This window comes from Lepus europaeus, chromosome 9, assembly GCF_033115175.1.
Source record: "Lepus europaeus isolate LE1 chromosome 9, mLepTim1.pri, whole genome shotgun sequence".
Taxonomy (NCBI): domain Eukaryota; kingdom Metazoa; phylum Chordata; class Mammalia; order Lagomorpha; family Leporidae; genus Lepus; species Lepus europaeus.
In genome coordinates this window covers 22,202,955-22,215,813 of record NC_084835.1, presented here as the reverse complement: position 1 = coordinate 22,215,813, position 12,859 = coordinate 22,202,955, and the positions used below count along the sequence as shown (strand labels likewise).

Genomic DNA, 12,859 nt, shown 5'->3' with positions numbered 1-12,859 from the left:
GTTACCAAAGCCAGGGCTTCATCCTCCATCAGTGTCAGAGGCTTAGGTGGATCCAGTGTTCCTCTCACTTCCCAGAAAAAGACCCTGCCTGGGTAAGGTTTCCTGGAGGGTGCACTTTGTCCATGATACTGGGGAATATTGTATCAGGGGCTTTCCCATTCTCAGCCCACAGGACACAGTACCCCCGGGTGCTGTCAGGAGGGGCCCGTATGGGCTGGGGGCTGGGGAAGCTGCTGCCCTGATATGTCCTCTCTGCCCTCCAGGCAAGATCGACATGGTCAAGTCCAAATGGGGGCTAGCCTTGGCCGCCGTGGTCACAGTGCTCAGCTCGCTGCTCATGTCCGTGGGGCTCTGCACACTCTTCGGCCTGACGCCTACCCTCAACGGCGGGTAGGTCCCCAGCAGCTCCGCTGGGCCGTAAGGTGGGCCCTCAGGCCAGAGAGCCTTGCACAGCTGAGTGCTTGGCCTTTCCTGGACTGGATGCTTGCTTTCAACTCAAGTCTTCACATTGTTGTTTGTGACATTAAGAGGTACATTTTTTGTACATGCGTTTGTGTACACATATGCCTCTTTGTACATATAATGCATATAAGGGATTATTTTGCTTGTGTATGTGTGTGTGCATATGTGAGGGTCTACCAATGGGCTGTGTATCTTTGTGTATGTGTGTGCTTCACATATGTGAGTGTGTGTATACTTGTATATATTCACGTGTGTATGTGAGTGCAGTCCACAAGCATGTGTTGCATGTGTGTGTATGGTGTGCCTGGGTGTGTTGTACATTTGTACACTGCTTCTTAAAGGGTTTGAGGTAGAGAAGGGTACACTGCTTTCCTTTAACCTTTGACACATTTAAATGTCTAATAAAATAGGTTGAGTCTAGCTTTGTGGAGCAGCAGGTTAGGTCACTGCTTGCATTCCGTATCAGAGCACTAGTTCCAGTCCCAGCTGCTTTGCTTTCTATCCAGCTCCCTGCTAATGTGTCTGGGAAGGCTGCAGAGGATGGCCCAAGTCCTTGGGGGCCCTGCCACCCATGTGGGAGACCCAGTGGGAGTTCCAGGCTCCTGCCTTCTGCCTGCCCTAGCCCAGGCTGTTGTGGCCTTTTGGGGAGTGAACCAGTAGATGGAAGATCTCTCTGTCACTCTGCCTTTCAAATAAATCCTTACAAAATGAAATAGGTCATGTTCAAATGAGCTTTCTTAAAGGTACAAACACAGTGTCATTTGTCACCTCTGTTCCTGATGTTTCCTTCCCCTGCCTCTCCTCTCTAAATCCCATTTGGAAGCTCTGACTTTGGTCTCCTTGGCTCTCCCACCCTCCCCCATTCCTAACGGATTGATCTCGGCTCACCAGGCTAATTGTGGGAAAGGCAACTTTTGCTTAGAGTTTTTGTTCCCTTGCCTGAACCTGGTGGTGTGAAACACTGCCTGTCCCCCTCCCCTCTGTCTCTCAGAATCCACCCTCACTTTGGCCCCATGGGGAGATCCTGGCAAAGTAGAACCCATGTCCTTGGGTGTCAGCCCGGTGCAGGCTCTGAGGTTGTGAGAGACCAAGGGCTCAGGCAGCATGTAGGGTTTGCTTTAAGAAAGTTGGTTTCACCACCACAGCATCTCAACACAGGCGCACAGGGTGCTAGGCTGGTTCCAGCCTGCTTCCATTTAGCTATTATGGCTTGGAATTACTACGTGGGGCTGTGGCCATGGTCATTCCAGTCAGCCAGCAGTGTCTGGCTCAGGAAGGGCCCGGAGAGGTGCAGTCTGGAGTTGGGTAGTGGAATCCTTCCTCAGGGCCCCTTCCCTGTGCTGGGGATGGATGGGTGAGTGGAGAGGGCTGATTGTTGGCACCTCGGCAAGGCTTTGGAGCCTGCCTAAAGCTGAGAGCTGTGTAGACAGAGGCCCTGCTGGGTGTGGGCAGGAGAGGCTGCACTGGTGGGAGTTGCTTGGCAGTCTGTACCTGGGAACTGTGCATCCCTAGGGCTCAAGCTGGGGAGAGCCAGCTCTGTGTTGGGGGCCACCACAGCCCGTCCCTCCCCTTCTCCTCCTCTGTCCCTAGTGAGATTTTTCCCTACCTTGTGGTGGTTATCGGCTTAGAGAATGTGTTGGTGCTCACCAAGTCAGTGGTCTCGACCCCAGTGGACCTCGAGGTGAAGCTGCGGATCGCCCAAGGTACGACAACAGTGGATCGGGGGCATTGAGGTGGAGAGGGCCTCTCCCTGAGGTCTTGGGCTGCCTGAGGAAGCTGGGAGCCCCTTAAGCTTACCTTGCTCTGGCCTCCACTGTCCGTGCGGTGGTCACGAGGCCCTGGTAGCATGAAGCTGTGAGGCTGGACCGTGCTCCGTCCTGTCCGTGCATTAAGAAAGCAGCGCAGACCGCTGTGGGGCACGTGTTCACTGGTGGCCTTCCAGTCAAGCCATTGCCTCGTGATCTCTCTTCCTGCCTTATCCCTCTGCACCTGCTTCTCTCCTCTTCTCATGACTGGAACTCTCCCCTGTGCCCTCCAAGCCTTGAAAGCCCCACTTCCTTCTAAGCAGCTGTGCAGTGGTGCCAGCACCTTGGGGTCTGGACATGGGCAGGGTCCTGAGGGGTGGGGCACGTTCTGGTGGGTTGCTTGCTTCAGAAGGCTGGGCCCCTGCCCACTCCTCTGCCCTTCAGAGGAGCATAAGGTTGTGTGTAGCCTCCTTGCAGAGGGGGGTCACTAGCGCCCCTGTGCCCTGGTGTTGCCTCCTGCAGGCCTAAGCAGTGAGAGCTGGTCCATCATGAAGAACATGGCGACAGAGCTGTGCATCATCCTCATTGGCTACTTCACCCTAGTGCCTGCCATCCAGGTAAGGCCCCAAGGCCTGCTGCTCAGAGGAGCGTGGACACACTGCTGGGCTCCGAAGCTGTGCAGCCAAGGGCAGGCGCGGTGCGCCTCTCTTTCAGTACAGACGCTTCTGCCCAGGAGACGGGACCTCTTTGCTGCACTGCATGCAGGGCTCAGAAGCGCTCTGTAAAGCCTGGCTGGGTTCTGGAACTGAGCACTCAGCCAGGCAGGCTCTGCCTTTGACCCCCACCTTTGACCCTTTCCTGCCTGCTTTCCCATTCAGCCAGTTGGCAGGAGGCGGCTCTGGGGCTTGGAAGAAGCCAGTGACTGCAGTTTCAAGCTGCCCAGGCAGCAGCGCTGAGGCCCCTGAACCAGTTCCTTCGTGTCTTCCTCCCATGGCCCCGGTCCGGCCACAGCTGCAGCCTGCACAGGCACAGCCCTGGCCTGACACACGGGAGGGCAGCTGCCCACACTGGGGAGGGAGAGGGAGCGATGGGCCGGTGCTGAGTATGATTGCAGGCGGTGAAGAGGGGACTTTCCCCAGGGCTGCTGGGAACTGGGGAGGAGCAGAGGGCAAAAGCGCACCAGGCTTTCCTCCTGGCAAAACAGTGTTGCCTGCACACTGTGGTGCGGGCGTGGGTGTTGGCTGATGCCACCATTGTGCCTGTGTGTGCCAAACCCGGTCATTCTAGCTTCAGTTTGATCCAAAACTCGCAATGTGCTAGAGGTCTCAAAGGCAGGGGAGGAAAGTGGAAATCTCGGGAAATCCCATCTTGGGACCGAGGCTGGAGGACAGAATTAATCCCTCCTGCTCCCAGGCCCTGCCTTCCAGTGCTGGGGCTGGAGAGGAGCTTTCTGATCAGTCCTTGGCTTGGCTAGGTTGGTGGCACAGGATGGGACCAAGGGTTCAGTAGGTGAGGACCTCAGGGAACAGGCTGTGGAGACTTAGAGGTTCCCGAGGAAGACCAAGAGATTGGATGGAGAGCACCCACACGTCAGCCTTCTCTGGAGAAAGGTGTGAGGGGTCTCTGCTGCCCTCTGGTGGGCATGAAGTGAGCTGCTGGCACCGTCCCTCCGTTGCCAGCGTCTCCCTGATGTGTCCCGCCTGCCCCTGCCCTCCTCCCACCCCCAGCGTGCTCTCGTTCCAGGAGTTCTGTCTCTTTGCCGTCGTGGGCCTAGTGTCTGACTTCTTCCTGCAGATGCTTTTCTTCACCACTGTCTTGTCCATCGACATTCGCAGGATGGAGGTAGGAGTGTGCTGAGCCTGCCCTGTCCTGCCCTCCTCCCCGGCAGGGGCAGCCCTCCCATGCATGCAGCTTCTGGACAGCAGACTTGGACCCTGACCACTGTGCCCCCAACAGCTTGCGGACCTGAACAAGCGGCTGCCCCCTGAGGCCTGCCTGCCCCCAGCCAAACCAGTGGGGCGTCCAGTGCGCTATGAGAGGCCACTGGCTGCACGGCCATCCACAGCCCACACCATCACGCTGCAAACGTCTTCCTTCCGAAACCTGCGGCTCCCCAAGAGGCTGCGTGTCATCTACTTCCTGGCCCGCACCCGCCTCGCACAGCGCCTCATCATGGTACCTGCTAGCCCTGCCCTGCCTTGCCCTGCTCCCTCTGAGGGCTGGCGCTCGAGCCCTGGAGCTGCTGTGCTCTGCCTGGGGTGCCCATGGCCCCTGAAAGGCTGGCTCTGGGAGACTGCCCATCGTGCCCTCTCTGCCCAGATGCCAGTGGTTGCTGAGATGAGTCTGTCTGAGGGTCACCAGGTGGAGGCAATGACGTCTCCCCAGAGCTGCTGGGCAGGGTGCTCTGGATCGGGGTTCATCGGCTGCTGCGGTGTGTAGGCCTCAGGGTGCTGGGCAGCAGTACTTCTTCCTAGGAGTTAAAGGGAGAGGGGAGTGAGGCTGAGGAGAGTCTCTGGAGCAGGTCAGGCAGCTGGCTCCCCCTCCGTGCAGACCTCAGGGTCAGCAGCCGTCTTCTCGCTGCAGCTGTGGAGGGGGTGAGGGGTGAGGGGTGAGGAAGTCCTGTGTCACACCTAAGGTCCTCCAGGGTGCTTCCCGGTCAGGAAACTCAACCTCTAACTATGGAAGGGACATCAGCCACTGCTCCAGTGGCAAATGTTGGCAAGAGGTTGTGGGAGGACTTGGGGAGGCAGAGACAGCTTGGGGCCCTTGGCCTCTGTTTACATACAGGCCCAAAGTCCCTGCGCTGCCCTCTTCAAGCTGCTGAGATTTGGGGCTGCCCATTCCTCCCTGCGCCCCCCCAGGGGGGGGGGGTCCCACTGAGCACACAACGCCCCCCTGCAGGCTGGTACTGTTGTCTGGATTGGCATCCTGGTGTACACAGACCCCGCAGGGCTGCGCACCTACCTCGCTGCCCAGGTGACGGAACAGAGCCCACTGGGTGAGGGTGCCCTGGCACCTGTGCCAGTGCCTAGTGGCGTGCTGCCCGCCAGCCATCCGGACCCTGCCTTCTCCATCTTCCCACCTGATGCCCCTAAGCTGCTCGAAAACCAGACATTGCCAGGTGAGCGGCCTGAGCCTGGGGGTCCCACAGAGGGTGTGCCTGACAGCCCTGTCCCAGAGGTGACCTGGGGGCCTGAGGACGAGGAGCTCTGGAGGAAGCTGTCCTTCCGCCACTGGCCTACGCTCTTCAGCTACTACAATATCACACTGGCCAAGAGGTGAGTTGGGCCAGGCCAGTTTTGCCACCACCTCTGCTCCCACCGCCCAGAGCTTCCCCCTCCCCTAGGGTGGGAGAGCTGTTTGGTTTGAATGCTGCATTTTATTTCAGATAATTAAAAATATTTACAAGTTTGTGAGGTAGGAACTGGTGGACCAAGCAGCCAGGCCTAGGTGTCGGGCTGGGGGGAGACCTCTCCGTCCCACCCTGAAGGCTGGGAGGCCTCCCTGGGGAGGGTGGTCTTTGCACCTGCAGAGGGGGCGGGGACTGGGCTTGACAGGGCATCCCCACTGAGGCAGCGCCTTCCCGGTCCCAGGTACATCAGCCTACTGCCCGTCATCCCGGTCACACTCCACCTGAACCCCAGGGAGGCCCTGGAGGGACGGCACCCTCAGGACAGCCGCAGTGCCTGGCCTCGGCCTGGGCCGGTGCCAGCTGGGCTCTGGGAGGCCGGGGCCAGGGGCCCAGGCGAGGCACAGACACATGGCGACATCACGCTGTACAAGTAAGGCCTGGCCGGTGCCCTGGGTGGGTCGGGGCCCCGGGGCTGCCCCTCATGGGCCCTGCTTGCCCGCAGGGTGGCGGCGCTGGGCCTGGCAGCAGGCATCCTGCTCGTGCTGCTGCTGCTCTGCCTCTACCGCGTGCTCTGCCCGCGCAACTACGGGCAGCCCGGTGGCGGGCCCGGGCGGCGGCGGCGGGGAGAGCTGCCCTGTGACGACTATGGCTATGCGCCGCCGGAGACGGAGATCGTTCCGCTGGTGCTGCGCGGCCACCTCATGGTGAGCACGAGGGCTGGGGGAAGGCGGGTGGGGCTGGGGCCAAGGCTCCACCTCTACCAACACGTGGCTCCCGCAGGACATCGAGTGCCTAGCCAGCGACGGCATGCTGCTGGTGAGCTGCTGCTTGGCCGGCCGCGTGTGCGTGTGGGATGCACAGACCGGGGACTGCCTCACGCGCATCCCGCGCCCTGGGTAGGTGTGGCCACCCTGCTCCCTGCCCCGCCCCCTGGGCTGAGATCCCAGGTCCAGCCCTTGTCCTCACACCTCATCCGCCCTCCCTGCCCACCCCCGCAGGCAGCGCCGGGACAGTGGTGTTGGCAGCGTGTTTGAGGCCCAGGAGAACTGGGAACGGCTGTCAGATGGTGGCAAGGCTGGCCAAGAGGAGCCTGGGGACAGCCCTCCGCTGCGACACCGTCCCCGGGGCCCTCTGTCATCTTCCCTCTTCGGGGACCAGCCAGACCTCACCTGCTTAATTGACACCAACTTCTCAGCACGGCCACCGTCCCCAGAGCCCACTCAGCCAGAACCCCGGCATCGGGCAGGCTGCAGCCGTGCTCGGGACTCCCTGGGCTACGACTTCAGCCGCCTGGTGCAGCGGGTATACCAGGAGGAGGAGCTGGCAGCTGTCCACACGCCGGCCCTGCGGCCCCCCTCGCCTGGGCCTGTGCTGCCCCCGGGCCCTGAGGACGAGGGGGCCTGTCTCGAGAAGGGCTCCCCTCCTTTGGCCTGGGCCCCCAGCGCGGACGGTTCCATCTGGAGTTTGGAGCTGCAGGGCAGCCTCATCGTGGTGGGGCGGAGCAGTGGCCGCCTGGAGGTGGGCAGAGGGCGTGTTCCCGAGGGGACTGTGGGCCTTCCTGGCTGGCAGGTGCTCACAGCCTCTGGGCTTGCAGGTGTGGGACGCCATCGAGGGTGTGTTGTGCTGCAGCAGCGAGGAGGTCTCCTCCGGCATCACAGCTCTGATCTTCCTGGACAAAAGGCAAGAGCGCTGGGTTCCCTGTCTCTACCCCAGGTAGCCCCGCCTGGTCTGGCCAGGCCAGTCTCAGGCTGCAGTCTTCTGACGACTTCCCTCCTATGTGCTCACTCCCTCTTCTGTGAACGGTGTGGGCCACCTGCAGGGGGAGAGTGACAACAGTGAGTTTGGGGTTGAGGTGCCTGCAGTAGGCCTCTTCATGACTGACCATGACAGCAGAAACACTACCTTTTCTCCCATCTATTTTTTTAAGATTTTATTTATTTGAGAGGTAGTCACAGAGGGACAGAGAGAGGTCTTCCACCTGCTGGTTCACTCTACAAATGGCCACAGCGGCCAGAGCTGCGCCGATCCGCAGCCAGGAGCCAGGAGCTTCTTCCAAGTCTCCCATGTGGGTGAGGGGCCCAGGCAGTTGGGTCAACCTCTGCTGCTTTCCCAGGCCGTAGCAGAGAGCTGGATCAGAAGAGGAGCAGCCGGGACGCGGACTGGTGCCCAAAGAGGATGCAGGCACTGCAGGCGGAGGCTTAGCCTACTGCACAGCAGTGCCGGCCCCTTCTCGCCCTGCAGTTACTTGTCAGTGCTGACCCTCTGGGCATCTCGGCTGCATTTTCAGAGAGCTTTTTTTTATTATTAAGATGAATTTGTGTGGCTGCTGCCTCTGTTCTTTCCCTCTTCCTGTTGTGCTTGCCCCTCCGCAGCACCTCTCAGCGGTGGCTGTTCCCCAGGACTCCATCCGCATTCCCTGTGGGGCTCAAGTCCCCGGCTTGTCAGGTATCACCTGGCAAATGTCTTCGCCTGACTTGTGCCTCCTTTTGTTATCGCTGGCACTGCCTTCTGGCTGGTGTGTGTGTGTGTGTTTATTTGAAAGGAAGAGTGAGAGAGATCTCCCATCTCCTCATTCACTCCCCTAAAGGTTCCAATGACCAGCAGCCTCAAACTCCATCCAGGTCTCCTACTATGGATGGCAGGGCCCAAGTACTTGGACCCCTTTCCACTGCTTTCCAGGTGCGTTAGTGGGGAGCTGGAATGTGAACCAGTGCTCTGATGGGATGCCAGCGTCGTCGTTGGCAGCGTAGCTTGCTGTGCCACAAGACCAGTCCTGCACCACTGTCTAGGCTAGAGCCAGAACCTTTGCTTTCTTGATGCTGGAGCTGTCCCTTGCCCTTAACTGTTCTGCCAGTTCTGCTGCCTTCATGACTCACGGCCCAGGCTCCTTGCAGAGCTTGGCCAACATGGTGCCCTCCAGCCTGGTCGAGCTCATCGGGCTCTTTGGCGCTTGCTGGGAAGCCTCCCTTGCTGTGTGACTTTTTGTTGGCTTTAGGGAAAGTCCAGACATCTCGGGCTGCCTCAGGGTTTCTGGTGGTGGCCATCTCCTGCTCCCCCCACCCTTCCCATACAACGCTGGCTTCCTCAGGTCCGCCCTGGGCCCTTTAGATTCCTAGGCAAGGGCTGCAGGTGTGCATTGCCTTGGGCTGGAATATGATTTTGAGCCCCACCTTGCAAGTGAACCCATCTTTGCCTGTTGAGTGCATAAGAACTCAAGAGGGGCTGGTGCTGTGGTGCAGTGGGTTAAAAGCCTTGGCCTGAAGCGCCAGCACCCCATTTGGGCGCCGGTTCTAGTCCCGGCTGCTCCTGTTCCAATCCAGCTCTCTGCTGTGGCCTGGGAAAGCAGTGAAGGATGGCCCAAGTGCTTGGGCCCCTGTACCCACGTGGAAGACTTGGAGGAAGCTCCTGGCTTCAGATCGGCCCTACTCAAACTGTTGTGGCCAGTTGGGGAGTGAACCAGTGGATGGAAGAACTCTCTGTCTCTACCTCTCTCTGTGTAGCTCTTTCAAATAAATAAAAATAAATCTTAAAAAAATAAAAATAAAAAAAGCAGAAGAAATTCTTTGTGGAAAAGGAAATGGAGTAGGCCAAGCTTAGGTCAGAGCTGTTTTTCTGGGGGTGGAGACAGTCCAATGCCACTTGGCATTTCCCTCCTCAGTAGCCACCCTGTAATCCTCAGGCTCTGGAGGGTTCCTTTGTTCACCTGTTTTTTTGTTTTTTAAGATTTATTTATTTGAAAGGCAGAGTTAGAGAGGTCTTCCATCCGCTCATTCACTCCCCAGTTGGCTGCCAATGGCCAGAGCTGAACCAGTCTGAAGCCAGGAGCCTCCTCCGGGTCTCCCACAGGGGTGCAGGGGCCCAAGGACGTGGGCCATCCTCTGCTGCTTTCCCAGGCCATAGCAGAGAGTTGGCTCAGAAGTGGAGCAGCCGGGATGCAAACCGGTGCCCACATGGGATGCTGGCCTGCAGTGTGTGTGTTCACCTGTTTTAATTTACAGCCTCTGTGCTGCTCATCAGACACCACCTGGTGCCCATGAGCTCCGTTAATTCTCAGCCTCACTCCCATCTTACAGTAAAGGGTTAATCAGGACCGCAGGCTGAGTGCTGCCCCCTCTGCCTCTCATTCCCAGAAGTCCGCCCTGACATCTGCTGCTCTTTTCCAGGATTGTGGCTGCTCGGCTCAATGGTTCCCTTGACTTCTTCTCCCTGGAGACCCACACTGCCCTCAGCCCCCTGCAGTTCAGAGGTCAGAAGCACTGGGGCTGGGAGTGGTGGGAGGTGCCTGCTAGGTGCCCTCCATGAGAGCCCTCATTTGGCCTGTTGTTCTCAGGGACCCCTGGGCGGGGCAGTTCCCCTTCATCTCCCATGTATAGCAGCAGTGACACAGTGGCCTGTCACCTGACCCACACAGTGCCCTGTGCACACCAGAAACCCATCACAGCCCTGAAAGCTGCGGCTGGGCGCTTGGTGACTGGGAGCCAGGACCACACGCTGAGAGTGAGTACTGACCTGGCCCCTGGGTGCTGGGCTCTGTGGGTCAGTCAAGGAAAGGCTTCGTGGGTGAGGGAGGAAGGCATTTCCTGGCCCAAGTGTGATTTGGAAAACCCCAGGACAGAGAGCCCGATGTTCATCCTATACCAGGTGTTCCGTCTGGAGGACTCGTGCTGCCTCTTCACCCTGCAGGGCCACTCTGGGGCCATCACAACTGTATATATTGACCAGGTAAGCCTTGTGGGAAGGATACAAGGTTTCCCGACTCCTGGGAGATGGCCCCCAAAGGCCTTCCAGGAGGCAGAGTGATGACCACCAGTTACAGGGACAACTTTGTTGACAAAGGTGCTCCACACATGTGACCTGGTGCCCTGGGCTTCTTCCCCCAGACCATGGTGCTGGCCAGTGGTGGACAAGATGGGGCCATCTGTCTGTGGGATGTGCTGACTGGCAGCCGGGTCAGCCACATGTTTGCTCACCGTGGGGACGTCACCTCCCTCACCTGTACCGCGTCTTGCGTCATCAGCAGTGGCCTGGATGACCTCATCAGCATCTGGGACCGCAGCACAGGCATCAAGCTCTACTCCATTCAGCAGGTGGGCATCTGGGGCCTGGGCCTCTAGGACTCGGGGTTCGAGAAGGTAGACCCTGAGCCTGTCCTTTCCTTGCTTCCAGGATCTGGGCTGTGGTGCAAGTCTGGGTGTCATCTCAGACAACCTGCTGGTGACTGGTGGCCAGGGCTGTGTCTCTTTTTGGGACCTAAACTACGGGGACCTGTTACAGACAGTCTACCTGGGGAAGAACAGTGAGGCCCAGCCTGCCCGCCAGATCCTGGTGCTGGACAATGCTGCCATTGTCTGCAACTTTGGCAGTGAGCTCAGCCTGGTCTATGTGCCCTCTGTGCTGGAGAAGCTGGATTGAGACCTCCGTGCCCAGGCACAGGGGGGAGAAGCCTTGTGGGCCAATGCACTGGACTGAGACCTGGGGGAGGAGTTGGGTGTCCTCTGGCAGCTGCCTCTTGACTGTAATAAACATTTTTTAAAAATAACATCTGTTAGAGATCTTGTGAACCACCCCTCTCTCCTGGAGGAATGCCTGCACCATTTCCTGAGCCTAGATCCCCTGTAGAGTTGCTCAGAGCTGAAGCTGGGGCGCCCTCCTCAAGGCAGCAGGGAGCAGACTATGAGACACTGGCCACAGAACAGGGTGGTTTATTTCAGTAGCAAAGAACTGAAAAATGTCAGGTCCCACAAAGGAGCAGAACCTGACCCACGGCCCGCAGTGCACAGGCTGGGCCAGGGAGGGAGGAAGGCAGCAGGAATGGCAATCAGCGGCTGTGCTCCCCGCAGAGGCCTGGCTGGGCATGAGCAGGTGGGCATGGAAGATGATGTAGTGTGGACCAGACAGGCAAAGCCTCATCAGGTCTTGTTGAGTGTCCAGAGTGGATCGAGAAGGCTGAGGGGGTCATCAGAGGGCCGGGCAGCCCGCAGACCCTGCCCATTATGGGCCTGTAGAAAGTTCTGCTTGCTCATACGCTGCTTTCCCCGCAAGGAGCTGTCTAGGGAGAAGGCCTCTGGGGTTAAGGAGGCTAGCAGCTCCAGGGAGGAGGAGGGGGGCCCCAAGGTGGGGGCTTCAGGCACCGGCTGTTCCTCCTCAGGCTGGGGGGTTTCAGGCAAGGGTGAAGAGAGAGGTGGTGGAGAGGAGGAAGGGACCGGGGTGGGCTCTGGGAGACTGGCGGGCGGCAGGCCTGGGGGCTCTGCAGGGCCTGGCAAGCTGGCCGCCGAGGAATCCAAGCCCCCAGAAGGCCGGATACTGAGCTTGGCGATGGTGGCCTGGATGGAGCTGATGGGCACATCGCCGCCGAGCACCAGGTCCTGGGAGTCCTGAGGAAGGTGATTCTGAGAAGACGCGGTCAGTGAGGAGGGGGATGCGCAAGCTGTGGCTGCCACAGCCTCCAGGGACCCTTACTCACCTTCTGGCTGGTGCTGGTGCTGGTGCTGGTGCTGGCCACAGGTTTACATGGAGGGGGCACGCCGTGGCGCTGCAGGACCTGCTCCACGTGTCTCACTACTGCCTCGTGGCAGAACCTGAGGTGCAGCTGCAGGGGGGCGCTGGGCTTGGTCAGCTGGCGGGGGGCTCGGGCCCGGGGCCACCCACCCCCCGGCTCACCTTCTCCTGCAGCATGTGCTTCCTCTGCTGGCGCATGCGCCGCACCAGCTGAGGCAGCTCCGGGATCCCGTTCCCAGCCTCCACCTCCTGCACCGCGGCGTACAGCAGTGCGAAGGCCCCCGTGCGGCCCACACCGGAGCTGAGGCAGGAAGCGGGGCGGTGTGTGAGGCCAGGCCAGGCGCCCACGGAGGAGGCGCCCACGGGCTACTGCCTGCCGCCTACCTGCAGTGCACAATGATGGGTGTGTGCAGCGGTCGCTGGTGCAGGTAATGTGCGTGCACCTCCTGGATGAAGCGTAGCAAGTTGCTGGGGCTGTCAGGCAGGCCTCTGCGGGGTTGGGCATCATCTGTGAGCCAGGTCTAACCCGAGGCTCTCCCCTCTACCCCACTCCCAGAGATCGAAGGCAACGGACTCACAATTCAGGCCAAGTCGGGAAGTGGAGATGTACGAGAGAGCGCTTGAGGCTTTGGTCACGGAACTGCAGGCTCAGGACACGCTCCACGTGGGTTTCAGTGGTACGCACACTGCTCAGTGCCAGGCTCAGGGCACCGTGCACCATGGGCTGGCCCCTCTCAGTGGGGAAGTAGCGTGCTACCTTTTGCTGAGGAGTAGATAAGACAGGAGCCACAGCTGATCTTCC

The 12,859-nt window shown here is 59.6% G+C and overlaps 2 protein-coding genes across 6 annotated transcripts in view; one reads left to right on the top strand and one right to left on the bottom strand.

The window, feature by feature from the left end:
- SCAP (SREBF chaperone) overlaps positions 1 to 11,098 on the top strand; it is a 74,723-nt gene extending 63,625 nt beyond the window's left edge. For 4 of the 5 annotated variants that reach the window (XM_062200735.1, XM_062200736.1, XM_062200734.1 and 1 more), the window contains 16 exons: positions 264 to 390; positions 2,053 to 2,165; positions 2,730 to 2,824; positions 3,951 to 4,049; positions 4,164 to 4,382; positions 5,109 to 5,485; positions 5,801 to 5,989; positions 6,062 to 6,263; positions 6,340 to 6,455; positions 6,558 to 7,077; positions 7,154 to 7,239; positions 9,723 to 9,805; positions 9,890 to 10,056; positions 10,201 to 10,281; positions 10,440 to 10,646; positions 10,726 to 11,098. In XM_062200735.1, the coding sequence (XP_062056719.1) occupies positions 264 to 390; positions 2,053 to 2,165; positions 2,730 to 2,824; positions 3,951 to 4,049; positions 4,164 to 4,382; positions 5,109 to 5,485; positions 5,801 to 5,989; positions 6,062 to 6,263; positions 6,340 to 6,455; positions 6,558 to 7,077; positions 7,154 to 7,239; positions 9,723 to 9,805; positions 9,890 to 10,056; positions 10,201 to 10,281; positions 10,440 to 10,646; positions 10,726 to 10,971 (2,927 nt within the window). In that variant the 3' untranslated portion in view covers positions 10,972 to 11,098. The remainder of the gene's footprint in view (positions 1 to 263; positions 391 to 2,052; positions 2,166 to 2,729; positions 2,825 to 3,950; positions 4,050 to 4,163; positions 4,383 to 5,108; positions 5,486 to 5,800; positions 5,990 to 6,061; positions 6,264 to 6,339; positions 6,456 to 6,557; positions 7,078 to 7,153; positions 7,240 to 9,722; positions 9,806 to 9,889; positions 10,057 to 10,200; positions 10,282 to 10,439; positions 10,647 to 10,725) is intronic. The other variant, XM_062200737.1, reaches the window with a different exon arrangement.
- Positions 11,099 to 11,245: 147 nt separating this feature from the next.
- The window catches only part of PTPN23 (protein tyrosine phosphatase non-receptor type 23), a 43,479-nt gene continuing 41,865 nt past the window's right edge, over positions 11,246 to 12,859 (bottom strand). The window contains exons 21-25 of the mRNA XM_062200733.1: positions 12,636 to 12,820; positions 12,442 to 12,546; positions 12,220 to 12,358; positions 12,023 to 12,148; positions 11,246 to 11,948 (exon numbers count right to left, since the gene is read on the bottom strand). Of these exons, the coding sequence (XP_062056717.1) occupies positions 11,469 to 11,948; positions 12,023 to 12,148; positions 12,220 to 12,358; positions 12,442 to 12,546; positions 12,636 to 12,820 (1,035 nt within the window). The 3' untranslated portion in view covers positions 11,246 to 11,468. The remainder of the gene's footprint in view (positions 11,949 to 12,022; positions 12,149 to 12,219; positions 12,359 to 12,441; positions 12,547 to 12,635; positions 12,821 to 12,859) is intronic.